Source organism: Anser brachyrhynchus (genome assembly GCF_964034855.1).
Source record: "Anser brachyrhynchus genome assembly, contig: SCAFFOLD_86, whole genome shotgun sequence".
Lineage (NCBI taxonomy): Eukaryota > Metazoa > Chordata > Aves > Anseriformes > Anatidae > Anser > Anser brachyrhynchus.
Window position 1 is genome coordinate 523,642 of NW_027664065.1, and position 25,521 is coordinate 549,162.

Below are 25,521 nucleotides of genomic sequence, written 5' to 3' on the forward strand. Positions count from 1 at the left end.
ATGAGCATATTGCCGAGACTCCTGAACTGTAACTTTTACGATCAGTATGTTTGTGAGCAAGCCCTGAGTATGCCTGCAACCTCTGCTCTTCCTATCAAAAGCAACAGCATCAACTTTGCTGAACCTGTCAGAGCTTTCTGACAGGTCCTTTTCTACCTGCAAAGATATACAGGCACCCAGGCACCTAGGGTGGCTGCTGCCTCGGGCAGCCTGCTCACAGATCCACAGCACAACCTTGATGTATTCAAGGGGACATTGCAAGAGAAGGGATCAGGCAGGGGATTTCAGCTTCAGTCCCAGCTTTCCTGAGCCTGCTGAGCTTTCCATTTTGTCTTCTTTGGCTCAGTGGGAATAGCAATAGATGCCGTTATTTCCAAGAGAAATCAGACTCTCCTAAGCCTTCACAAGGAGCATCAGAAGGACCCCAGCAAGTCCCTTTCCTACCCCTCAGCCCATAGAAAGTTCCACCACCACACGTGCAGTGTCAGCAGGGTCTGTGTGACCTGGTCTCTAGGACGTGCCCCCAGCGAGCTGCCCCTGGGCAGAGCCCTGCTGCCAGGAGGTGTCTGCAGGGCAGGGCTGAGCACCCAGCGGGTGGGATGGGGGCTGTGACCTGCAGGCAGGAGGCGTGGGGACAGAGACCCAGCTGCAGGCAGGGACAGCTGCAGGCAGCAGAGCCTTGGGCAGGGAGTGAGCGGGAGCTGCTCCCAGAAACTCAGTGGCAGGGGAGATTTGAGCACTTCCCTGCCTTCCCTGTACTGCAGATGCCTCCCCTGGAGCCACTCCCTACTCTCCTTTTTCTCACACCATAGAATTCCAGCCCTAATGTCACTGGGGCTTTTGCTGGGCTGCAGGCTGCCTTGCACAAGGGCACAGCTCTTCCCTAGCAGCCCTGTGTTATCTAGCATCCCCATGGAGAAGAATCTTCAGTCCTAAGGCCATAGAGATGCTGGTGGATGGCTGTATGTGGGCAGCTGTTATGATCCCTCTGTGTCCGTGGTGAAAAGCAGGGGGCTGAGTTCCTCCTCAGGTGCAATGAGATGGGTGAGGGGTTTGGAGATCTGCACTTTGAACCTGGATTCCTCTGCTCTCAGCAGCATCCGGGTTCTTTTCAGGGGAACACCTGAGTGTGACCATCCTCCAGAGGTGCCCACACAGGGCAGCTGAGACCAGGAGTGATGGACACACCAGCTGTCCTCACTCTGCCCTGAGGGACAGTCCCTTTGCCTCCCAGGAGCCCAAGGTTTCACTTGGTGGGCAGTAAATGTGCCAAGGATTTGTGCCTTAAATGCACTCCTCAGGTGTAGGGGGACAAATATAAAGTAACAAACCAAAGCATTGTGCACAAAGCCCTGCTCTGCAGTTGGGTGAATTTTGAGAAAGTGTACTCCAAAACTCCTTGTTACATCAAACAGTTCATCTGAGACCACCTCATGTTCCATTTACTTCTTGCTATAGGTCAGCACTGTCTCCTGCAGAGTCTCTTGCCAACAGTAGCACCCTCAGGCAGCACCACTTTGACATCAAGCAGAGGACCAGTCCTCCCAAAATTGAAGAGGCAGCTTTTTATAAAAAAAAAAAAAAAAAAGAAAAAAAAAGAAAAATAAATGTAAAAATGTACGCTAGGTTTTCCTCACAGAGGTCTACCCCAATATTTTAATTCTCTTTCCTCCTTGGACAGGCCTCCCTATTCAGAGCAGCAGATCCCCATTCCCAGGAGGATCAGATGTCCAACAGCAGCTCCATCAGCGAGTTCCTCCTCCTGCCATTCGCAGACACGCGGGAGCTGCAGCTCCGGCACTTCGCGCTCTTCCTGGGCATCTACCTGGCTGCCCTCCTGGGCAACGGCCTCATCCTCACCGCCGTAGCCTGCGACCACCGCCTCCACACCCCCATGTACTTCTTCCTCCTCAACCTCGCCCTCCTCGACCTGGGCTGCATCTCCACCACTCTCCCCAAAGCCATGGCCAATTCCCTCTGGGACACCAGGGCCATCTCCTATGCAGGATGTGTTGCACAGCTCTTTCTGATTGTCTTCTTGTTTTCAGCAGAGTTTTGTGTTCTCACCATCATGGCCTACGACCGCTACGTTGCCATCTGCAAGCCCCTGCACTATGGGACCCTTCTGGGCAGCAGAGCTTGTGCCCAGATAGCAGCAGCTGCCTGGGGCAGTGGCTTTCTCCATGCTGTCCTGCACACTGCCAATACATTTTCCCTGCCCCTCTGCCAAGGCAATGCTGTGGACCAGTTCTTCTGTGAAATCCCCCAGATCCTCAAGCTCTCTTGCTCAGACTCCTACCTCAGGGAAATTGAGCTTCTCACATTCAGTGGTTTTCTGTTTTGGGGGTGTTTTGTTTTCATTCTTTTCTCCTATGTGCAGATCTTCAAGGCTGTGCTGAGGATGCCCTCTGAGCAGGGACGGCACAAAGCCTTCTCCACGTGCCTCCCTCACCTGGCCGTGGTCTTTCTGTTTCTCAGCACTGGCATGTGTGCCTATCTGAAGCCCCCCTCCATCTCCTCTCCATCCCTGGACCTTGTGATGGCTTTCCTGTACTCGGTGATGCCCCCAGCAGTGAACCCCCTCATCTACAGCATGGGGAACCAGGAGCTCAAGAATGCCATTAGGAAAGTGATGTCATGGATGTTTGTAAGGATGTGTTGAGGAAACTGACTGTGCCTTTCCACAGCTATAAAGTGCTTCTTTTCTTCTTCAGATGAATTACAGTTTATGTAATGACATGGCAAGCCTGTCTTAACTTCTGGAGGGATTTGTTTGGTTTTCTTTTTCTTTTTCCCCATGTGATAATGTTTTCCACAAAGCAATGCTGTTCTTCATCCTGTTGTACTCAAGTACCAACATATCATAGAATCATAGAATGGCCAGGGTTGAAAAGGACCTTCAAGATCACGTAGTTTCAACCGCTCTGCTCTGGGCAGGGTTGCCAGCCACTAAAGCAGGCTGCCCAGAGCCGCATCCAGCCTGATGGATATCTTGTGTGACCCTGAGGCTTTGCCTAAATGAGGAGCCAGACTCTTTGTGTATTTAAACAAAATAAATGAAGCTACAACAACTTTTTGTCTGAGACCCACTCTCAGCTGATCAGGAAGTAATGGGAATAGCAAACCCCTTTTTGGCTGCAGCAGCTCGGGGCAGGCTGCCCTGGCCCTGGGGCAGCAGGAGCTGCCTGAGGACCCCCAGGGATGGCCCAGAGGGGCTGCGGGCCTCTGAGGATGTGCTGCAGAAGAGAGCAGGGGACACAGCAGGGGACACTGACCTCTGTACGCTTGTGCCATGGTTGTCCCATCTGTGGGGCTGAGCCCTCTGTGTCTCCGGGAGCTGCTGTGCCCTTCAGAGGGGCTGGGGCTGTGGTGGCAGTGCCCAGGGCCCTGAAGCAGCCTGTGGTGGGCACTGCCCTGGGGCTGCTGCCACTGGACTGGGATGAGGGCAGGGAGGTGGGCATAGGGCAAGGAGGTGGGAGAGCCATGCTCCGGGTCTGTGTTGGGGGAATGGCCAGCTGTGCTGGCCTCTGTCCTACACCCAGAGCCCTGCAGACCTGGAGCAGGGCTGTCTGCAGAGGCCCCCATGGGATGTGGCTGGGGCAGGGCAGGGGCCATGGGCTGGAAGAGGCTGCAAAGGCAGGAGGGCCATGGCAGGAAGGGACCCTGAGGGTGCCATTGGGATTGTAACAGGGGGATCTTGACCCAGCCCTGAATGTGCACTGCCATGTGCGGTGCCTTGGCAGCACGGCTGTGGGAGCATGTGTGGGGCAGTGGGGCTGGGACGCTGCAGGGACAGGGTGCTGAGAGGGGCCACAAAGGATCTGCCAGGGTGTGGCAGCAAGGACAGGCTCTGAAACAGAAATTTATGGTGGAGGTGGAGGTATGGTTTTAGCAAGGGCAGAGCTCACCTGGAAGTGGTGTTATTGAGAAAAGTCAAGAGCAAAGAGAAGAGCTTTTGCTGGAGCTAAGGCTCAGATTTTTCATCCAGCTTGCCCAGGGCTCGTCCTGAGCAAGGCGGCCACGAGCCCTGCCTGCCCTCCTGCCTGCCCCGCGCCGTCAGGTGGCTGTAGCAGAGGGGACCCACAGCCAGCCCCTCGATGGGGCTCTGCCAGCCCCTCGCCCTCCCCTCTGCAGTGACGTCCTTTCTGCCCAGGGGCTCTCTGATGCGCGGGATGATGTCACAGTGCCTGCCGGCCAGCCCTTCTGAGGGCCAGTCAGGCTGCTGCAGTGGCAGTGACCTCACTCCAGCCCCCTCCCCACGGCCTTCCTCTCCCTTTCCCCTCTCCCCTCTCTGGACACCAGGGACAAACGTCGGTGTCACGCAGCAGCTTTGCAGTGGTGGCCTCCGTGGTGGTGTTGCCAGGGAGGACATCTGCCCCTGAGCCAAAAGGACCTGCTACTGCCAAGATGCATTTGGTGTTTCAAGCTGTCACTGGCAGAGGTCTTGCAAAGTCTTTCTGCAGTTGTGCCCAGGGACCTTCACTCCATGGGTCCTGGGCTGGGGCTTCCACTTCAGATGAACCTGCATCGGTCATGGCACAAGAAAGACGCCTCTTACAGCTGTGCTCTGCATCCTCCTTCATGCTAGGGCACCACTCGGTGTCCTTCGCTCTGCTCACAGTGTTTGTCTTAGCTCAGGGATGAACCGCATTAGATCTGCTTGAGTCTTATGAGGCCCTATCCAAGGCCTCCTGCCTGCTGCACCTACAGCACAAGAACCATTACTTCTCCGTATTATGCAGATTGACCTGATAGGTCTGTTCATATTAATCCCTTTTAAATTCACTAGGTGGAAGGGGACATATTCCCAGACTGGGGCAAGCTGCTGGGCTCTGCCACAGCCACTCAAATTCACCTGCTCTTGAGTCTTTCAGCCTGAGTTTATCGCACATGGAGCAAAACGATTTTCTTGGGGGTCTCAGTGGCCATTTCAAGTGTAGTTAACTCCGGGAATCCACTGGAACGTGTGCCAGGATGCATGGTGCCAGCCCACAGGAATCCCTCACACAACCTATGGTCTTGTCCAGGCCATAGTCTCGAGTTCCCAGACTGCAGTGGCTGCCTTCCAATGATTATGACCTATGTTAGACTCCTAGAACCATGGAACCATAGAATCATGTAGATTGGAAAAGACCTCTCAGATCATCAAGTTCAACCGTTAACCTAACACTGCCACGTCTACCACTAAACCATGTCCCTAAGCACCACATCTGTATGTCTTGTGAATACCTCCAGAGATGACCACTCCACCACATCGCTGGGCAGCCTGTTCCAACGTATCACAACCCTTTCAGGGAAGACATTTTTCCCAATATCCAACCTAAACCTCCCCTGGTGCAACGCGAGGCCATTTCTTCTTGTCCTGTCGCTGAGCCGTGGGGGACACCACTTGTGACTGGCCGCCAATTGGATTTAACTCTGGGAAACAGAGTCAAAACCTTTATTAAACCTTAGGCAGACAACATCCACAGCCTCTCCCTCATCCACTAAGTGCATCACCTTTTCATAGGAGAACAGGTGCAAAAGCTGCCAGGATGTTACCATGACTGTGGCAGTGTGGCGCACTGTCAAGCAACTAGTAGCATTTCAGGAGAATTCAGCCCTAGTGCTTATTCTGCAACTAAATGCTGCTTTTCTAACCCTGTCAGGCTTCTCATGCATACCACCTTTTCTTTGTGGTGTCTCCTTCCTAGGGAGGAATAACCCCAAGCACCTGTACAGGCTGAGTAGAGGGGGAGGATCACCTCCCTTGGCCTGCTGGCAACACTCTTCCAAATGCACCCCAGGATCCCGTTGGCCTTCTTGGCCACAAGGGCACACCGCTGACTCATGCTCAGCCTGCTGTCCACCTGGACTCCCAGGTCCTTCTTTGCAGAGCTGCTTTCCAGCCGGTCATTCCCAGCCTGTACTGGTGCTGGGGGTTATTCCGCCCTAGGAAGGAGACAGGACCCTGCACTTTCCCTTGTTGAACTTCACGGGGTTCCTCTCAGCTTATCTCTCCAGCATGTCCAGGTCCCTCTGGGGTATCAGCCACTCCTCCCAGCTCTGTGTCATCAGCAAAGTTTGTGAGGGTGCACTCTGTTACATCATTCACTTCATTGACGAGTAAGTTGAACAACAGAGAGGAACTTTGGCACATCCCGTAGCCCTGCACAACCTGGTAGGATAATTCCTGCTGTGGGAATCAGTCAGCGCAGTGTTTAGAGAGGGCCAGTCAGTGTTTGCTTTGTGTGTTTCCAAGTGTGTTCCCCAGGAGGGACCCTGCTGCCTTCCAGGAGCTGTGAGCCCAGGAGCCCCAGGGCCATGTGCAGGGAGCCTGGTGGGGGGGCAGAGCAAGGGAGGCCTTGGGCTGGGCCTGTGCTGCTGAGCTGGGCCGGGCTCCTGGGCCCAAGGGGAGCTCCTGGCAAGCGGGCAGCGCTGCAGAGAGCCAGCTCTGCCCAGGAGCAGCTCCTCTGCCCAGCGCAGCAGGGCTGGGGGCACTGCCTGCAGAGACAGAGTGGGTAAAGGCAGGCAGAAGTGGCAGGATGCACAGAGCTCGCTGGGGGAGAACACTTGCCAGCCCTGACCCCGGTAAGTCTCTGGCTGGAGGGCAATGCAGCCGCAGCTCCTGGAGGAAGGAGAAGGCGCGGGTGCAGGCAGGGGTGCCCAGGGCTGTGGTGCAGAGCAGGGTCCCTGCTGTGCCCCAGGGGCTGTGTGCCGGGGCAGGGCCTCTGCCGCCTGCCAGGCTCAGCACTCAGCCTGCCCGGGGAGCTGCCCAGGGCGCTGCGGGGAGAAGCTGCGGGTGGAAGGAGCCCCCCCGGCAGGGCAGGGTCCTGCTGCTGGCGGGAGGCTGCTGCCTGGGGCAGCCTGCTCACAGATCCAAAGCACCCAGTATCATTTCCCAGGCATTTTTTTTTCCACAAGAATGATCAAAGAAGGGATTTTCTGCCCTCTTTTTAGTTACCTACTCTACTGGACAGGGAGGGGAATTAAGGAGACATGGAAAAGGAGCTGTCCAGCGTGAGCACATTGCTGAGACTCCTGAGCTGTTAACTTTGATGATCAGTGGGTTTGTGAGCAGCCCCAAAACTGCCTTCAGCCTCTCCTCTTCCTATCGAAAGCTACAGCATCAACTTTGCTGAACCCAGCAGGGCTTTCTGACAGGTCCTTTTCCACCTACAAAGACGCACATCCAGCTAGCCACTGTCCTGTATACAGGTAGGTTTCTGAAGGGCAAAGATTACTGCATAGAGTTTGGGGTGGTGTGAGAAAAAACCCAATAATTTTCTCGGACAGGATCTTCTGTGAAGCTATTTTATTCGTGATTGCAATGGCGAGTGTCCTGCAGGCAGGAGCGCCCAGCAAAAGTATATCATAAGCCCGTATTTCCTATTACCCAACACTTGATTCCTCCCGTTTCCTCATTGGCTGAGTACAAGTTCACAAACTATTCGATGCTTACTACTATACCGTATATGTACAATTTGATTTGACCAGCTGTTAATTTCTCCTTTTCCTTTTTTATTTCCTTCTTCTCTCATGACTAGAGGGCGCGTGATTTTTTGTTTTTACTGATTCTGCACTGCTCATCCTGTTTTTCTTAGCTATCCTAGTTTTGGGAGAGTGGGACCTTTCCTTTACCTGTGTATCATAGTCCCCACTTCCATGTCACTGTCATGCCTGCACAATCACTTTTGAATATGCAAGGTTAGTGGAATTTTCCACTGCAAAAACACATTCCACTGCAAAAACACAAGACTCTTTCTCACACTGCGGTTGTGAGCAGAAACAGGAAGAAGACGTGAGACAGGGAAAGAGCTCCTGGAAGTAAAAGCTTCAGGGATATGATCGAGGAATGAGTGGAAGGTAAATCAGAAATCTTGGTCGGAGGGAGAATTCATCACAAAACTCCATATTTTTCATTCAGTGCAGACCGCTTCCTCTGTGCAAGCCCCCTTGCCTCCTGTCCCGCTAAGAAAAGCCTCTGCCCTCACAGCCTTTAGAGCTGTGAGCTGCCCTGCAGGATGCAAATCTTTCCCATCGTCTGCTTGCATGATCTAGAAGCCTTGTGTAGTGGAGGAGATGCTACACGCAAGGACATGCTGTTGCGTTGGAGAAATGAATGTTAGGTGTCCTTGGCTAGAGGTGTGGTGCTGAAACCTTGCTCAGGTACCTTCAAAAGGGCTGGGCATTGAGGGATTGGCAGTGGCCTCCTCTGCTCTCAGCAGAGTCTGGCTTCTTTTCAAGTGTAATATGAATGTTATTGCCCTTGGTGCCCAAAATCTGCAAGTGCCGGGCAGCTGGGAACAAGCCCAGCCAGCTCCCTTCACTCTGCACCAAGCCACAGTGAATCCCTTTGCCTCTCAGGTCTCACAGCCATTCATTCTGAGTTAAGCAGAAAATCTCAGGATTTCTGACTTCAGAGAACACTGTTGGGGCATGATGAAGGGGATGAGGGTGTGTAGAATAAAAGTGGCCCTAAAGCACTTTTCTGCCAACTACATTCTGTAGCTCTGGGAATGCAGATGCAGACATGCCCTTCTGGGTAAGAAATGATTTCATTTGACAAAATCTGAAAATAAAACCTTGTCCTGCTGCCATGGTCCTGTATACTCAATGCACTGGGTCAGGACTGATTCCCTTGAGAGCCCGGGAGCAGAGGCCCTTGCTCCTCATTGCACACTGAACCTTAAAAAATGAAGCTCATATCATGGAGCTGAATGAAAGATTCCAGCAGAGAAAGAAAAAGCATGGCAGTATGGCTGGGGGAATGGCACAGGTTTCACTCAGAAAAGCCTGTCCTAACATATCATTCTCTTTCCCTTCCTGTGCAGATCTTAGAGGCAGCACATGTCCAACAGCAGCTCCATCACCGAGTTCCTCCTGCTGGCATTTGCAGACACGTGGGAGCTGCAGCTCCTGCACTTCGCGCTCTTCCTGGGCATCTACCTGGCTGCCCTCCTGGGCAACAGCCTCATCCTCACCGCCGTAGCCTGCGACCACCGCCTCCACACCCCCATGTACTTCTTCCTCCTCAACCTCGCCCTCCTCGACCTGGGCTGCATCTCCACCACTCTCCCCAAAGCCATGGCCAATGCCCTTCATGATACCAGGGCCATTTCCTATGCAGGATGTGCTGCACAGGTCTTTCTGACTGTCTTCTTGTTTTCAGCAGAGTATTCTCTTCTCACCATCATGGCCTACGACTGCTATGTTGCCATCTGCAAGCCCCTGCACTATGGGAGCCTCCTGGGCAGCAGAGCTTGTGCCCAGATGGCAGCAGCAGCCTGGGGCAGTGGGGTTCTCTATGCTCTGCTGCACGCTGCCAATACGTTTTCCCTGCCCCTCTGCCAAGGCAATGCCATTGACCAGTTCTTCTGTGAAATGCCCCAGATCCTCAAGCTCTCCTGCACTAACTCCTACCTCAGGGAAGCTGGGCTTCTCACATTCAGTAGTTTTTGGTGTGTTATGCTTCCATTGTACTCTCCTATTTGCAGATCTTTAGGGCCGTGCTGAGGATGCCCTCTGAGCAGGGGCGGCACAAAGCCTTTTCCACGTGCCTCCCTCACCTGGCCGTGGTCTCCCTGTTCCTCAGCACTGGCTTTTTCGCCTACCTGAAGCCCCCCTCCCTCTCCTCCCCGTCCCTGGATCTGGTGGTGGCAGTTTTGTACTCAGTGGTGCCCCCGATATTCAACCCTTTCATCTACAGCATGAGAAACAAGGAGCTCAAGCATGCTATCAGGACAGTGATTACATGGATTTTTCTTAAAATTGATACATTTCTCCTCTTTCTCCACAAGTGACTTCCTTTGTTTTCCCTTGGAGGCTTGGTACTTACTTTCATTACCATGATATTATATTTATCTTCAGTGTCATTTCCATGTATTACGTTAGTAGAAAAAAGTATTTTATTCACCCCACTTCTCCCGAGGTATGAAATTGCTATTTTTTTTCTCTGGACATTTTTTGTCTACCTGGATGCCAGTACTCTCTCTTAGCATCTGCTTAATAAAATGGAATCTCCCCAGTGCACTGCCTGAAATCCTGTCTCTTCTTTCAAAGATGTTGCCAATAACATGGCTGAGCATGTTCCCCTCAAAAGGAAAAGCTGGAGAAAAAAAATGGAAAAGGACTCCAGGGTTGATTTAAGGGAGAGGCAGATGACTGATATATTTCAGTCATGGTCTTAACAGACTTCGTAGAGAGATTCAGGTAAGTTATTGAGCATTACTAACAGACGAGAGCAGTGAGAAACTAAAGGCCTAAAAACACCTTCACCCCCGTCCACCGTCTTCTACCTCCTCCCCCCAGTGGTGCAGCGGAACGGGGAATGGGGGCTACAGTCAGTCTATAACACTTTGTGTCTGCCGCTCCTTCATGGTCACCCTCTGCCCCTGCTCCAGTCTGGGGTCCCTCCCATGGATGCCATCCTTCCCGAACTGATCCCCCCAGGCCCCCAGCTCCTGCGTGGGCTCCTCTCCATGGGATACAGTCCAGCCTGGAGTCTGCTCCGGCAGGGGTCCTCCATGGGCCACAGCCTCCTCCAGGCCACGTCCACCTGTTCCACCGGGGGCTTCTCCACGGGCTGCAGCGTGGAGATCTGCTCCATGTGGGACCCACGGGCTGCAGGGGGACAGCCTGCTCAACCAGGGGCCTGTCCACAGGCCGCAGGGGAACTTCTGCTCTGGTGCATGGAGCACCTCCTGCCCTCCTTCTGCACTGACCTTGGTGTCTGTACCAAGGACTGCTTCTCACTACATTTTCTCACTCCTCTCTCCCAGCTGCAGCTTCAGAGCAGGTTTTTTTCCCCCTTCCTTATATCTGTTCTCACAGAGGCCAACCCAGCATCGCCCATGGCTCGGCTCTGGCCAGCAATGGGTCACTTCTGGAGCCATCTGTAAGTGGCTCTTATTTAACATGGGGCAGCTTCTGGACTCTGCTCACAGGGTCCAGCCCTAGATCCCCCCTGCTACCAAAACAGTGACACCTAAGCCCAATACAAGCTGCTGCACCTCAGAAGGCCTGTAACTCTATGCATTTGGGAGACAAAAAGCTCATCACCATCATATGAGTTGGGAGATATCAAGGGTAGGACTTAGGAGTAACCTGTTGGTGTCTGATGACAGTGAAAGTGGTGAATGGCCACTGAGGTACATCCCCGTGTCTGTCCCACATGGGGCAGGGTAGAGGACATCCTCTAGGAGAGTCATGTGGAGCTGCCTGGGAAGCTCAGGGGTTCTCCGTAGGGAGTATGTCCCAGGGGTGGGCAGTGCCTGGAGCCCTACAAAGTGAGAGCTTGCCCAAGGTGGAGTCACCCATAGGAACAGTGCCAAATTTTGATGTCCCCAGGCAAACAAGAACTCAGTGCCTGTGGGATTCAGTGAGGGACCAGCATGCTCAAAGAAGGAAGGTTGGAGAGGGGTTCCTCTCATCCTCAAGGAAGTACAACTGCCTGGATCTATAAAATACCTGGAAACGCCTAGAGTCCTTGGAAATATTCCCTAGTCTTCCTGAGCATCTGCCACAGATGTTGAATCCAGAGTGAGAGTTTAGCAGCAGTGATCCCAATACAGATAGGTCTACTTCCCACCGTGTGCAGCACAGCCAGTGTGCCGTCACCTCTTGGGCACCACAGCATGCTTGGTCTGCTCATAGCACCACCAGCTCAGGGCCACATGGGGAGCATGGGGAGGTGGCCAGGAAGAGCTGGAGAGGAGAGAGGAGGCATGAGGAGAGATCAGATGGGAGCTGACCTTGTCTAGAAGTTGCCTCAAATACTGGTGTTCATCTCATCCAAGACAAGGTCTGGACATATCCATTAATCCCTAAACCTAAATGCTACTCCACACCCTGACAGGAATCCACTACTCTAATGTTTGTCCACAATATCCCTTGAAGACAAACTTAGTCCATAGCCTTTTTCCATTACCCTTACACTCTTGCTCGCCCTGATCCCTGCCCTTAACACTAGCATTAAAATGCTCTAGTTAACCCCAGTCTTCTTGCAAACCTAAACAAAAACCTAAACCACAGAGCTTGACCATACCCTAACCACAGACCTGACACCACAAGCAGAACACCAAACACTTCCACTAGAATTTGCTTAATCTCTAACCCAGAAAAGTGAGCTCTAGTCACTAATGCCATACATGAAAAACTAACACCCCAAAGCCCCATTCCTGTGCATTAACCTCCTCACCTTCAACCCCTCTCCTAACCCTTAACTTTAGGCGCTTACCCCCTTGGCGCAGGGCAGGAGCCATGAGGTTGCTGTGCAGTCACATGGCATTCAAAGATGAATGTGAGGGGCCGTGGATCTGATCAGCTCGTCAAACACAAGGAGGAGATGGGTGGGAATGCTCTGATGAGCTCAGCTCTGCCTCAGGATCTCCTGCCCCAGCAGGAGGAATGTGACTGGGACAGTGACTGTGAGGTCACTTCTGTCTCTGCAGATGATAGGGCAGCAGCAGGAACGTGTCACGGAAAGGGACTGTGAGGTCACGTCTGTCTGAAGTAGCTGACAGGTCACCCTTGGCTTCTCCCTGGGACCTGCACTTTTGGGCTGACATCTGCCAGTGGCCCTGGTAGGCCAGCAGAAGGCACCTGGTTGGCTTGCTGACTGTGGGATCCCCTCTGCCTCCATAGCCAGGAGGACCCAGACAGAAAGAAGGCCCGCATATGGGTTGTGCTGTCCCTTCTGCTTGAGTCCATGACTGGACAGCAGGAGGCACAAGGCTTGGTTGTGTCCAGCCAAGAAGTGCAAGGCCAGCAACAGCCCCATTTCTTGGAAGATGCTGGTGAGGTGACTCCTGTCTGGTTGGTTGACAGGCAGCAAGGATGCTGATATGTTGGGATGCCTACTTTAGGAGAGGTTTCAACCTTGATGGAGCTTTCTTTGGTAGTAGGGAACAGCAAGAGGAAAAAAAAAAAAAAAAGAAAAAAACACTGCTCAAAGTGCATCTCGGAAGGTTGGAAGTGGCCACGAGGAGGAAGAAATGTCCCCCACCATGACTTCATGTCCAAACTGATACTGGGACATAAAGAATTTATTGTTACAGCTAATTCATTTTTTGCTAGGAGAAATGACTCTGTTGTGAAGTGTGTGTGCCCAGGGGAGGGAGGGAACCCCAGGGATCCCTTCGGGCTGTTTCCCAGCAGGTTCCCCTGCAGCCCCAGGGCCTTGGGCAGGGAGCCTGGTGGGGGGCAGAGCAAGGGAGGCCTTGGGCTGGGCCTGTGCTGCTGAGCTGGGCCGGGCTCCTGGGCCCAAGGGGAGCTCCTGGCAAGCGGGCAGCGCTGCAGAGAGCCAGCTCTGCCCAGGAGCAGCTCCTGTGCCCAGCGCAGCAGGGCTGGGGGCACTGCCTGCAGAGACAGAGTGGGTAAAGGCAGGCAGAAGTGGCAGGATGCACAGAGCTCGCTGGGGGAGAACACTTGCCAGCCCTGACCCCGGTAAGTCTCTGGCTGGAGGGCAATGCAGCCGCAGCTCCTGGAGGAAGGAGAAGCCGCGGGTGCAGGCAGGGGTGCCCAGGGCTGTGGTGCAGAGCAGGGTCCCTGCTGTGCCCCAGGGGCTGTGTGCCGGGGCAGGGCCTCTGCCGCCTGCCAGGCTCAGCACTCAGCCTGCCCGGGGAGCTGCCCAGGGCGCTGCGGGGAGAAGCTGCGGGTGGAAGAAGCCCCCCTGGCAGGGCAGGGTCCTGCTGCTGGCGGGAGGCTGCTGCGTGCGACAGCACAACCAGGATGTATCCAAGGGGACTTTGCAACAGCCGGGGTAAGGTGATTTCAGCTTCAGTCACAGCTTTCCTGAGCCTCCTGAGTTTTCAGCCTTCTCTACTTGCTTCAGTGGTAATAGAAATATATGCTTTTAATTCCAAGAAGAGGCTGAGAATCCATGATGGCTGAGAGGTTACAACGATCTTTTCCTTCCCCTCAGCCCATAGAAAGCTCCACCACCACCACATATGCAGTGTCAGCAGGGTCTGTGTGACCTGGTCTCTAGGACGTGCCCCCATCGAGCTGCCCCCGGGCAGAGCCCTGCTGCCAGGAGGTGTCTGCAGGGCAGAGCTGAGCACCCAGCGGGTGGGATGGGGGCTGTGACCTGCAGGCAGGAGGCGTGGGGATAGAGACCCAGCTGCAGGCAGGGACAGCTGCAGGCAGCAGAGCCATGGGCAGGGAATGAGCGGGAGCTGCTCCCAGAAGCAACATGGGACAGGGGATTTGGGCACCTGCCCTGCCGACGCCTTCTTCATACAAACTCCTTAGCTTCTTTTCTCATCTAATAATAATGTCATGAGTTTCTTTTGATTCACTAGAGTTTTAGGGATGAGAATTCGTGTGCAGCTCAAAAACTGGTGATGATGTTCCTATCTCTTCAATACGTCCATGAATAAAAGGCATCCACATTCCCTCCTAACTGTTGGGTCACTGGGAAAATGCTGTGTGGGGAAGGAGCTGACTCTCCTTTCAGGACACCACATCTAAGGAGATTTGACTCTTTACATGGGGCTTTGGCTGGGCTGCAGGCTGCCATGCACAAGACCACAGCTCTGCCCTAGCAGCTCTGTGTTATCTAGCATCCCCATGGAGAAGACACGTCAGCCCTAAGGCCATAGAAATGCTGCTGGATGGCTGTATGTGGGCAGCTGTTATGATCCCTCTGTGTCCGTGGTGAAAAGCAGGGCGCTGAGATCCTCCTCAGGTACGATGAGATGGGTGAGGGGTTTGGAGATCTGCACTTTGAACCTGGATTCCTCTGCTCTCAGCAGCATCCAGGTTCTTTTCAGGGAAACACCTGAGTGTGACCATCCTCCAGAGGTGCCTACACAGGGCAGTTGAAACCAGGACTGATGGATACCCCAGCTGTCCCCACTCTGCCTTGAAGGACAGTCCCTTTGCTTCCCAGGACCCCAAGGTTTCCCTTGGTGAGCAGTACAAGCGCCAAGGATTTTGCCTTAAATACACTCCTCAGGTATAGGGGGATGAGTATGAAGTAACAAAGCAAAGCATTACGCACAAAGCCCTGCTCTGCAGTTGGGTGAATTTTGAGAAAGAATGCTCCAGAACTCCTAGTTACCTCAAATACACTTCATCTGAGACCACCCCATGTTCCATTTACTTACTGTTCTAGGACAGAACTGTCTCCTGCAGAGTCTCTTGCCCCCACTAGCACCCTCAGGCAGCACCACTTTGACATCAAGTAGAGGAGCAGTCTTCTAAAAAGCGAAGAGGCAGTTTTTTATGGCTTCTAAAGAACAATAGGCTAGGTTTTCCTCACAGAGGTCTACCCTAACATTTTAATTCTCTTTCCTCCTTGGACAGGCCTCCCTATCCAGAGCAGCAGATCCCCATTCCCAGGAGGATCAGATGTCCAACAGCAGCTCCATCACCGAGTTCCTCCTCCTGGCATTTGCAGACACGCGGGAGCTGCAGCTCCTGCACTTCGCGCTCTTCCTGGGCATCTACCTGGCTGCCCTCCTGGGCAACGGCCTCATCCTCACCGCCATAGCCTGCGACCACCGCCTCCACACCCCCATGTACTTCTTCCTCCTCAACCTCACCCTCCTCGACCTGGGCTGCATCTCCACCACTCTCCCCAAAGCCATGGCCAATTCCCTCTGGGACACCAGGGCCATCTCCTATGCAGGATGTGTTGCACATCTCTTTCTGTTTGTCTTTTTGATATCAGCAGAGTATTCTCTTCTCACCATCATGGCCTACGACCGCTACGTTGCCATCTGCAAGCCCCTGCACTATGGGACCCTCCTGGGCAGCAGAGCTTGTGCCCAGATGGCAGCAGCTGCCTGGGGCAGTGGGGTTCTCTATGCTCTGCTGCACACTGCCAATACATTTTCCCTGCCCCTCTGCCAAGGCAATGCTGTGGACCAGTTCTTCTGTGAAATCCCCCAGATCCTCAAACTCTTCTGCTCACATTCCTACCTCAGAGAAGCTGGGCTTCTCATAGTTTGTTTCTTGTTGGTGTTTGGATGTTTTGTTTTCATTGTTCTGCGGTTTTCTGGTTCTCTGATTTCATTGTTTTCTGGTTTGGGGGTGTTTTGTATTCATCATACTGTCTTATGTGCAGATCTTTAGGGTTGTGCTGAAGATCCTCTCTGAACGGGGATGGAACAAAGTCTTTTCCATGTGCCTCTCTCACCTGGCTGTAGTCTCCCTGTTTAACAGCGCTGGCAGATTTGCCTACCTGAAGCCCCCCTCCATCTTCTCCCTATGCCTGGATCTGGTGGTGGCTGTTCTATACTCAGTGGTGCCCCCAGCAGTGAACCCCCTCATCTACAGCATGAGGAACCAGGAGCTCAAGGGTGCTGTTAGGAAAAAGATTTCATGGCTGTTTCTGAAAATTGATAAATTTCCCCTTTTTCTCCACAAATGATTTCTTGAGTATTTGTTTCATTATCATTATATATTCTTACTTTTATCTTCAGTGTCATTTCTTTTTATTAGTTTCTTAGAAAAAAAAATTATCTAGTGTACTTTGAGGAATAAAACAACAGTGTTATTTTGTTCGTCTGTATGTCAGGATTGACTCTTTCTTACCATCTGTTTAATAAAACATGATCACCCCTATAAATTGCCTGAAACTGTCTCTCCTTTTTCAAAGCTGGTGCCAATAACAAGGCCAAGTGTTGTGGTGGTTTCACAATGATGTGCAGCTGTACTCCATAGTGCCACTTTCACCACCCATCCTCAAAGGCACAGATGGAGAAAATAGAATGGAAAAGGGCTGCAGTGTTGATTTACGGGACAGGCAGATCACTCACCAATTGCAGTCATGGGCAAAGCGTACTTAGCGTAGGGAGATTAAGATAATTTATTGAGTGTTACTAGAAGACTGGAACAGTGAGAAACTAAAAGCGAACTAAAAAAGACCATCCACCCTCTTCTTCCTCCTGCCCCTGAGCAGCTCAGGGGAACGGGCAATGGGAGCTGCGGTCAGTCCATGACACTTCATCTCCACCACTCCTTCATGGTCACTCTCTGCCCATACTCCGGCGTGGGCTCCCTCCCAAGGGATGCTGTCCTTCCCAAACTGATCCTGCGTGGGCTTTCCACAGGCAGCAGCTCTTCAAGAACTACTCCAATATGTGTCCTTATCACAGCATCCATCTGCCAGGAGCAAACTGCTCCAGCACGGGTCCCCCACGGGCGGCAGCTGCCCCCAGATCCCCTGCTCCTGTGTGGGCTCCTCTCCACGGGCTGCAGCTCCAGCCCAGGGCCTGCTCGTGCGGGGGCTCTCCATGGGATGCAGCCTCCTCCAGGCCACATCCACCTGCTCCACCGGGGGCTCCTCCACGGGCTGCAGCGTGGAGATCTGCTCCGTGTGGGACCCACGGGCTGCAGGGGGACAGCCTGCTCCACCAGGGGCCTCTCCACGGGCTTCAGGGGAACTTCTCCTCTGGTGCCTGGAGCCCCTCCGGGCTGTTTTTCTCTACATTTTCTCACTCCTCTCTCCCAGCTGCTGTTTCAGAGCAGTATTTCTCCTTTCTTAAATATCCTCTTACAGAGCTGCAACTAGTATTGCCCATTCGCTCAGCTCTGGTCAGTGATGGGTCCCTTTTGGAGCCATGTGGAATGGGCCCTTACATGACAGGGGGCAGCTTCTGGACTCTTCTAACAGAAGCCACCCCTGCAGCACCACTGCTACCAAACCATTGCCATGTAAACCCAATACAAGCAGCTGTACTGCAGAAGGCCTGTTGCTCCATGGATTAGGGAGAAAAAAGGCTCGTCGTCATACTGTGAGATGTGAAAGACTGAAGGTAGGATTTAACAGTTACCCATCAGTGTCTGTTGGCAGTGGAGATGGAGAAAGGTCAATGAAGTACTTCTCCAAGGCTGTCCCACATGTGGCAGGGCAGAGGACATCCTTCAGGAGAGGAATGTGGAGATGTGTGGAAAGGCCAGGCTATCTTCCTGAGCAGCATCTGTGCAGGGTGGGCAGTGACTGGAGCCCCACAAAGTGAGAGATCACCCAAGGGGTTGTAATACCACATCGGGCCAAGATTACCCTCATAAAATTATCAGAAAAAAAAAAAAAAAAAAAAAAAAAGAAAAACCACTCTCAGTTTGGATATAGAGGTAGCACAACTGGAACAGAGCGATGAGCATTGTGGTATCACCTCGTCAGTGTTGGTTCAAGGCCTGGCAGCACTGTAGGCACCACTGTAGTTACTGAGTCATTCTGGTGCGGATGGGACATTCCTCCTGCAATGTGTTCTTGGAGAGGCTCTTCTCACCCCAGTCTCTCCTCATACTTATGGTCCTACACCTCTCACAGAAGGAAATAAGCCTGCAGTGCCTGGATTTGTCCACGGTTGCTCCTACCCACATCACTGGCTCTTTCTGGCCTTTCTGACTTGTGTATTTTTCATCCTGATGAGAAACGGCCTTGTCCTGATCCTGACTTTGTTGGGTACCCCAAAAAGACAGACTGGAGCTTATTGCATCATATGTAGGGTTTCAGAGTAAGGAATCAAAGACTGCATGAACCTCACACAAGGGCAGGAGATACTCCCCTCTGGAAAGGTTATTTGTGCTACTGACCATAAAGCCACGCAAGGCTACCTTGGTAAGACCCAGTCATCCCTTTTTTTAAGGCACTGAAGCCACATTAATTTGTATGAATATAGAGGCCTGTCCTGGAGTGGCATGACACCATCCTTTTTTGTGTTTCCAACCAAGCTTTCTCTCCAGGTCCTTTCTGGGTGTGGACTGGGGGCAGACAGCATGCACAATTGGAGCTGGATCTCTCAGGGCTGCCTCCACCTTTTGGCTAACATGGACACAGTAAAGGTGTTGAGACCCAGAGAGGTGAAGATGCAGAGAAGCCTTTTCTGTTGCTGCAAAATAAAATTAAACACGGACTGATTTTTCTCATTTTCTGTTTCCTTCCTTGGTTTGGTTTGGTTTGGTTTTTCCTCCTACAAATTTAGCAGTTTTCCTTTGAACAGCTAAATCTAATTCCTAACTTTCTGTACTTTTGAAAGACATGTAGTTATTCTGGAAGTTGCTCAGATCCTCCTAATGGTGTTACTGATGCTCTGGGTGTCTGGGGAGAAGCACTGGCAGCACTAGGGTTGCTGACTTCTCTCCTAGGATTGCTCACTGACTGACTTATAACCAGGTAGGAACAAGAGTGATGGAGTAGTGTCCAGAGAACCCTATCCAGGTGCTTTCCAGGGAAATGACACAAAGAAAATGAGGTCACCTCTGTCTCCTGTATCACCGACTGAGAAGAGTGCTCCCGTGTCCTAGCTTCTGACAATGGTAAATCCCTTTTGCCATGCTCTGAAGTGCTGAGATACTGTGCTAGAACAGCCACTGCTAAAAGCAGCCGCAGGCAGCTGTGGCTTGCCTGGGCTCAGAGGAATGGGTTTTGTTCAACTTGGAGAAATGCTGCTGATGAGACTGTCGCTATGTAAGGAGTACTCTGTCAGTTTTCCTTGAGCAATGCTCAAGCTTTGCTCAAAGCAAAGCCATGCTCTATGTGTGATCATGTGAAGCATTGCGATATCCGGGCATTAAAAAGCATATCCTACAGGTTTAGGGAAGAAACAAGGAAACAACGCTGATATATGGAAAATCTGCCTCTAAATGGTTGTTTTCAGTTACAAAACTTTTTTCCAAAAATGCAGGGATCTCAAAGTATTTCAGGAAATAAAAGTTTTTAATTTTTCTACTTCTTTGCATGTGTAAATAGGTAGGTTAGGAAACAGATCATGGCCATTTCTTCCTCAAATGTACACTAATTTTATCTTGGAGATTTTGAATAGTGCTTCTAGGAGAACTCCAAAGACAAGACTCATAGAAATAGGCAGGCATGATAGAAAAAAAGAATGAAATCAAGCATCAAGCTCTCAGATCACGTCTCTGTGGATTCAGTTTTCAGTTGAAAAAAAAATCCTTTTTTTTTTTTTTTTCAGAGCTTAAGAAGACTTTAGTTAGCAGTGGATAGAGACATGCAGCAAGCATCCTCAGTTCTCTCTGCTTGGAATAGAACATTTCTTCCCCATGTCAAACTGATACCTTCCAAAATCTTTCAGCTGAGTCTGTTATTCACAGGAAGCAACCTGCAATTGCAAGGGCTGCTTGCTTACAGCTCACGCCCTTCAAGTGTGATCAGCAACATCCTTACGCTCTGGGAAATGGGAAATGCAAAAGGGAAGGCTCAGTTTTCCAGCCAGCGAGAGCATCGCTCTGCTCTGTGAGGGCTTGCAGTGGCCTGGGAAGCCTTGCTGGGTTGAGATCACAGCTAGTGAGCCTTCAGTTGCATTTGGAAGCTGCCAGAACTCCAAGTGACAGAACAGCAAGGTCAAGCAAGGGAACTAGACAGCATATTCAGAAGTTATAATAGCCTGCCCTGTTTGCCCCACCTTTAATCACCTTCCTCTTTGGATCCCTTGAAAACTATTTGACATTGGGTTGTGATTGCTTGCATAATGCCCCTTTTAGCCCCCTGAAAGCTTGTGATTTCTGCACAAGTAGCTACCTTTCTGCCTCGTTAAAATGCCCCAGGGGTGCATCAATGTCCTTTTCTCATTGACAGGTAGAAGTCTGTTTTACTTCTGATGGAGTTCACCCCTCAGCCATGCAAAAAATTAATAATTTGGATCTAAGGTAGTGTCCCTGCTCTCTGTGTGGTGGACAGAGATTCAGGGGTTGAGTTCTTGTCCCTGAGGAAAACTGGGATGAATCTCTCCCACTAAAGTCTTGAACCAAATCTTCGCCTTGCCTTGCCTTGCCTTGCCTTGCCTTGCCTTGCCTTGCCTTGCCTTCCCTTCCCTTCCCTTCCCTTCCCTTCCCTTCCCTTCATGTTTTTAAGGTGACTACTCTTTATCCATTGTCTTCTTTTTTTTTTTCTTTTCCTCATATAGCACCAGAAACCAGGTAAAGTCTTAAATAATATACATATATATAATATATATATAAAAGTTATTTAAATCCTCTCTTACAAAGAAAACTAAATTTCTCTTATTCATATGACAACTAGCTGTCATTCAGGCTTAACGATTTTGTTCTGACCCTTCCTGACAGGCAAGAAACTCAGGTACTAGGGCTGGCTAGGATGGAGATAATTTTCTTCATAGCAATCCCTGTGGTGCTGTGTTTTAGGTTGGAGTTTAAAACAGCGTTGATGACATACCAATGTTTTGGCTATTGCTGAGTAGTGATTGCACAGCATCAAAGTCTTCTCTTTTTCCCACTCTGCCCCTACAGCGTACCGGCCACGGGTGGACAAGGGTCCATGGGGCACACAACCAGGACAGATGACCCAGACTGACCAAAGAGATATTCCTTGCCATGTAATGCCATGCTCAGCAATAAAAAGCTGAGGGGACTGGGTGGTGGGGAAGGTAGGCATTGCTTGAAGGCTGGCTTGTTTTGGTTTGTTGGTTTGTTTTCTTTTTCCTTCCTCTAACTCTAGCTTATTAAACTGTCTTTGCCTTGACCCATGAGTTTTCTTGCTTTTGGCCATTCAATTTTCTCCCCCATCCCACTGAGGGGGAGTAAATGAGTAACTGGGTGGGGGCTTAGCTACCAGCTGGGGTCTGCCCACCAGACCACATTAGATTTCCATACACACATGCAGATTTTGGTCAAACTGTCCTAATACTGGAGTCATGTGTATGCTGATGTTTGTAGCCTGTCGCTATATTTGAGGTCTACATGGTGGTGGATGGGCCAAGAGCGTCCTCTAACAGCATGTTGTTGGCATTGCTCTATGTAGAGAAAATGCTTCAAAGAAAAGGCTTGGATAATCACACTACTGATCCTGGATTTCTTCTTTTGGGATTTTCTGACCACCCTTGCCTACCCAGCGTGTGCTTCACAGTCTTCCTGATCATCTACCTCATGGTTCTCATTGGGAACAGCCTGATTGTGCTCATCACAGTGATGGACTAAAGCCTCCACAACCCCATGTATTTCTTCCTGAGAAACCTATCCTTCCTGGAGATCTGCTACACATCGACTACTCTACCAAAAATGCGGGTGGCTTTCCTGACAGGAGATGGCAGGATCTCCTTTCTTGGCTGTGCTGCCCAGCTGTATTTCTTGACCATGCTGGGAAGCACTGAATGCCTTCTCTTGGCTGCCATGGCCTATGACCGCTACGTAGCCATATGTGACCCCCTGCGCTACAGCCTCATCATGAATGGGGGGTTCTGCATCAGACTGGTAGTGGGGGCGTGGATGGCCATCGTGCCAGTACAAGTGGGACAGACCTATCAGGTGTTCACCTTGCCCTTCTGTGCATCCCGTGACCTTCATCACTTCTTCTGCGATGTCCCCCCTCTGTTGGAACTGGCCTGTGCAGACACTTTCTGCAACCAAGTGACCCTGCACATTATCATCCTCGTAGCTGCTGTCCTTCCCTTTTCCATGCTAGTTATTTCTTACACTAAAATTATCAGGGCAATTCTGAAAATGCCTTCAGTTCTGAGCAGACACAAAGCCTTTTCCACCTGCTCTTCACACCTCGGGATTGTGACTCTCTTTTATGGCTCAGCCATGCTTGTGTACTTTATACGCCGGTCAAGGGACTCTGCAGACACTGACAAATACCTTGCCCTGTTTTACACAATTGTGACCCCCATGTTTAACTGATGTTCTGTTAATCCAAGACAATGCCCAGGCTGCGGGTACCCTGAAGTACACTTATAGTGAAGTCCCTTTTGACTTGGTGCTCTACTAGTGTCTCCTGCTCTAAACTTCGGTGCCTTCATTCCTCCAGAAGGGTGTCATCAAAAGGAAGGATGGGACCCTGTGTCAGGAGCTATACTGAAAGAACAATAACCCATACCCCATGGTAGTTCACAGATATCCTTCAGTCCCCATGCCCAGCATACATCCTTGAGACAGTCTCTCCCACTCCATGTGCCAGGCCTTACCCCAAAAGTCTCCCCCAGACAAAGCTCCTCAGCTGTGGTCGAGCTGGATCACTGGAGTCCAGCCATGACCATAGGGGGGACAAAGCCTCTCATGGGTCTTCTGAAGGGAGATCATCCTCTGTGATCCCCAGAGAAAATGGCAGCAGGCAGAGGAGAACTTACGAAACTGTTGCCCATTCCTGTGCACATGGGACCCTCAGCCCAAGATCCTGATTGGCTCGTTGTTGCATGAAACGGCAAGGAGAAGCTCTCACGGGAGCATTAGTCCAAGATCACACCATTTCACAGAATGCTGGAGGTACCAGTCATTTCATCATAGGAGGTTTTCAAGTTGTTCAAGCATGACTTCCCTTTGGTGAATCCATGCTGACTACTGCTGATGGCTTTCACATCCTTTCTTTGCCTCTAAATGGTTGCCAGGAAGAACTTCTCCATCACTTTCAGAGGGATGGAGGTGAGGCTGCCCAGCCTATAGGCTCATGGGTCCTCCTTCTTGCCCTTCGTGAAGATATGGAAAGCACAGCACTATATGAGCTGTTATAAGAATGTTAACTCAATCCCAGCCACACCTAGTACAGTTAGGCTTGGTCAGAGTAGGTGAGGTAATCTGTCCTGCTGGCAGGGATGGGGGGGAAAAGACAAAAGACCAAGAGGAAAAAAAAAAAAAAAGGTGAAAGGGGCCGAAAGAGAAATTTCAAATGGTTTTCAGGAGAAAATAAATCACCATGAATGTGAATTAAAGCTTGGTCAGGAGAAAGTACTGACTAATCTGATCTCTCAGTTAAGTTGTCTCTGCTCAGAGCAGACCACAGTGCTAGAGAGCTCCAGAAGTCCTTTGTGACCCTAGGTCCTGTCAGGGAACGGGGCTGCACAGTGGAGGCAGGGGTAGTGGGCACTTCCGTGTCTTGCGGCTTTGCTGGCCTTTGTAATCCCTGGCCGGACCTGTCCTCAGCACTGCACAGTGACCATGTTCATCCTCAAAATGTGGCTCTGATCCATGGGCTCCAGGACTCCATCAAGGATGGGGGTACCACAGACAATTTCTCAGAAACACTGCTGGGCATTACAGAATCACAGAATAATGAGGGTTGGAAGAGGCCTCTGGAGACTGTCTGGTTCAAGTGCTTCCTACTCAAGCAGGGTCAGCTGGAGCAGATTGGCCAGGACAGGGTCCAGCAGTGTTTAGAATATCTCCCAGGACAAAGGCTGCAGTATCTCTCTGGGCAATGGTCATCAGTCACCTACAGTAAAGAAATGTTTCATAGGGTCAGCTAGTGGCCATTGCCTCTGGTACTTCATCAGCCTCTCTACCAGGATCTTATGGGAGACATGTGAAAAGGCTTTCGGAAGACAAGGCAGACAGCATCCCCTGCTCTCCCCTCATTTACCAAGGCAGTCTTTTCATTGGAGAAGGCTATCAAGTTGTTAAAGTCACAAGAGAACCTTGGTGAATCCATGCTGACCACTCCTGATCACTTTGTTGTCCTCCATGTGCTTGGAAACATTTGCCAGGATTAGCTGCTCCATCACCTTCCCAGGATCTGAGGAAAGGCTGTCTGGCCTCTAGTTCCCTGGGACCTCTGTCTTGCCTTCGTGCAAGATAGGAGTCACATTTGCCTTCCTCAGCTGTGCTCTGGGCCTCTTTCTAAGGCTGTGCTCAGGGTTTCTGGGTATTGCTTGCAGTCTGGCACTTGGAGAGCCATGGTGTTATGCAACTGTACACCCCATAAAGATTTGGCCAGCTCATAAAGAGGAAGGATGAAAGGGAAGTCCTAGCACGTGTGGCCATTGGTCGACAGCAAAGAGCTAAAGGCAGGATCTATCCATCCCCTCTAACCTTCATTGCTCTCTGCTCCGTTTAGATCTGAGATGGAGATATGCAATGTGCCAATACACGCATGTCCTGAGAACACAGTTTCACCATTCAAAGTTTTGGGAATGAACATGTTTGGGAACATGGGTGCAAACTTGGATAAGAATTCATAGACAAGCCTAAATATTCTGAAAGTTAGTGCATTTCATTTGTTTTGTCTCTTGGCTTCCCTCCATAAATCAAGAGAGCTCAGGATTTCAGCACGTGACTCTCTGAGTCCAAAAAGTGAATATCAGGAAATGAAGTCCTGGGAAAGGAGTGGTTTTGGTGGCCTTGAAATGTGTGCTTGACACTCACAAAAAAAGATTTTTCATTTCTCTAAGGTTCTCCGTTGTGGAAATTGGACTAAGTAGAGGAAATATGGGTATAATATAGAGCTGAAGAGTGTCTTTTATATTTGACCAGACTGTGCCTTTTATCTTTCATTGCTGTCGATTAAGACTTTACCTTCAGTGCCTGCATGTAGCTCATTCTCCAAGGAAAGCAGCTGGGAATTGGTGCCAAGGGGCTGGAAAACATTCCAATGCAATGCTCATGAAAAATCTCAGAGCTTATCACACCTGCTGTCAGTCCCAGGTGGCTGATAAGGGAAAGAGTGGGGCTGAGGGGTAGGGATGAAGACTGTGCATAGGGTGCCTGGCAGAAAGGGTCTTGATTTCCCCACGGGCTCAGAGTCCCTTAGGAGACATTCAGGACCAATATCAGTTGGAGATTGTTGATATCACTTTATCTGTAGGCAGACAAGTAAAGAAACAGCAGAAAGAAGAAATCTTT

The 25,521-nt window shown here is 51.1% G+C and overlaps 2 protein-coding genes and 2 pseudogenes across 4 annotated transcripts in view; all 4 read left to right on the top strand.

Annotated features, from left to right (window-relative positions):
- Positions 1–25,521, top strand: part of LOC308186415 (olfactory receptor 14C36-like) — a 294,878-nt gene that overhangs the window by 189,498 nt on the left and 79,859 nt on the right. The window lies entirely within an intron of this gene.
- LOC308186387 (uncharacterized protein) lies at positions 227–9,782 on the top strand (the record flags this gene model as incomplete). Its single annotated transcript, XM_080608533.1, is given in 3 exon segments — positions 227–2,647; positions 8,821–9,430; positions 9,433–9,782. Coding segments are annotated over 3 exon segments (1,881 nt in total). The 5' UTR covers positions 227–1,726.
- Positions 15,207–16,357, top strand: LOC308186388 (olfactory receptor 14C36-like; annotated as a pseudogene). Its single transcript has one exon. The product of its transcript is annotated as an olfactory receptor 14C36-like (transcript).
- On the top strand, positions 21,718–22,590 carry LOC308186431 (olfactory receptor 10AG1-like; annotated as a pseudogene). Its single transcript has one exon. The product of its transcript is annotated as an olfactory receptor 10AG1-like (transcript).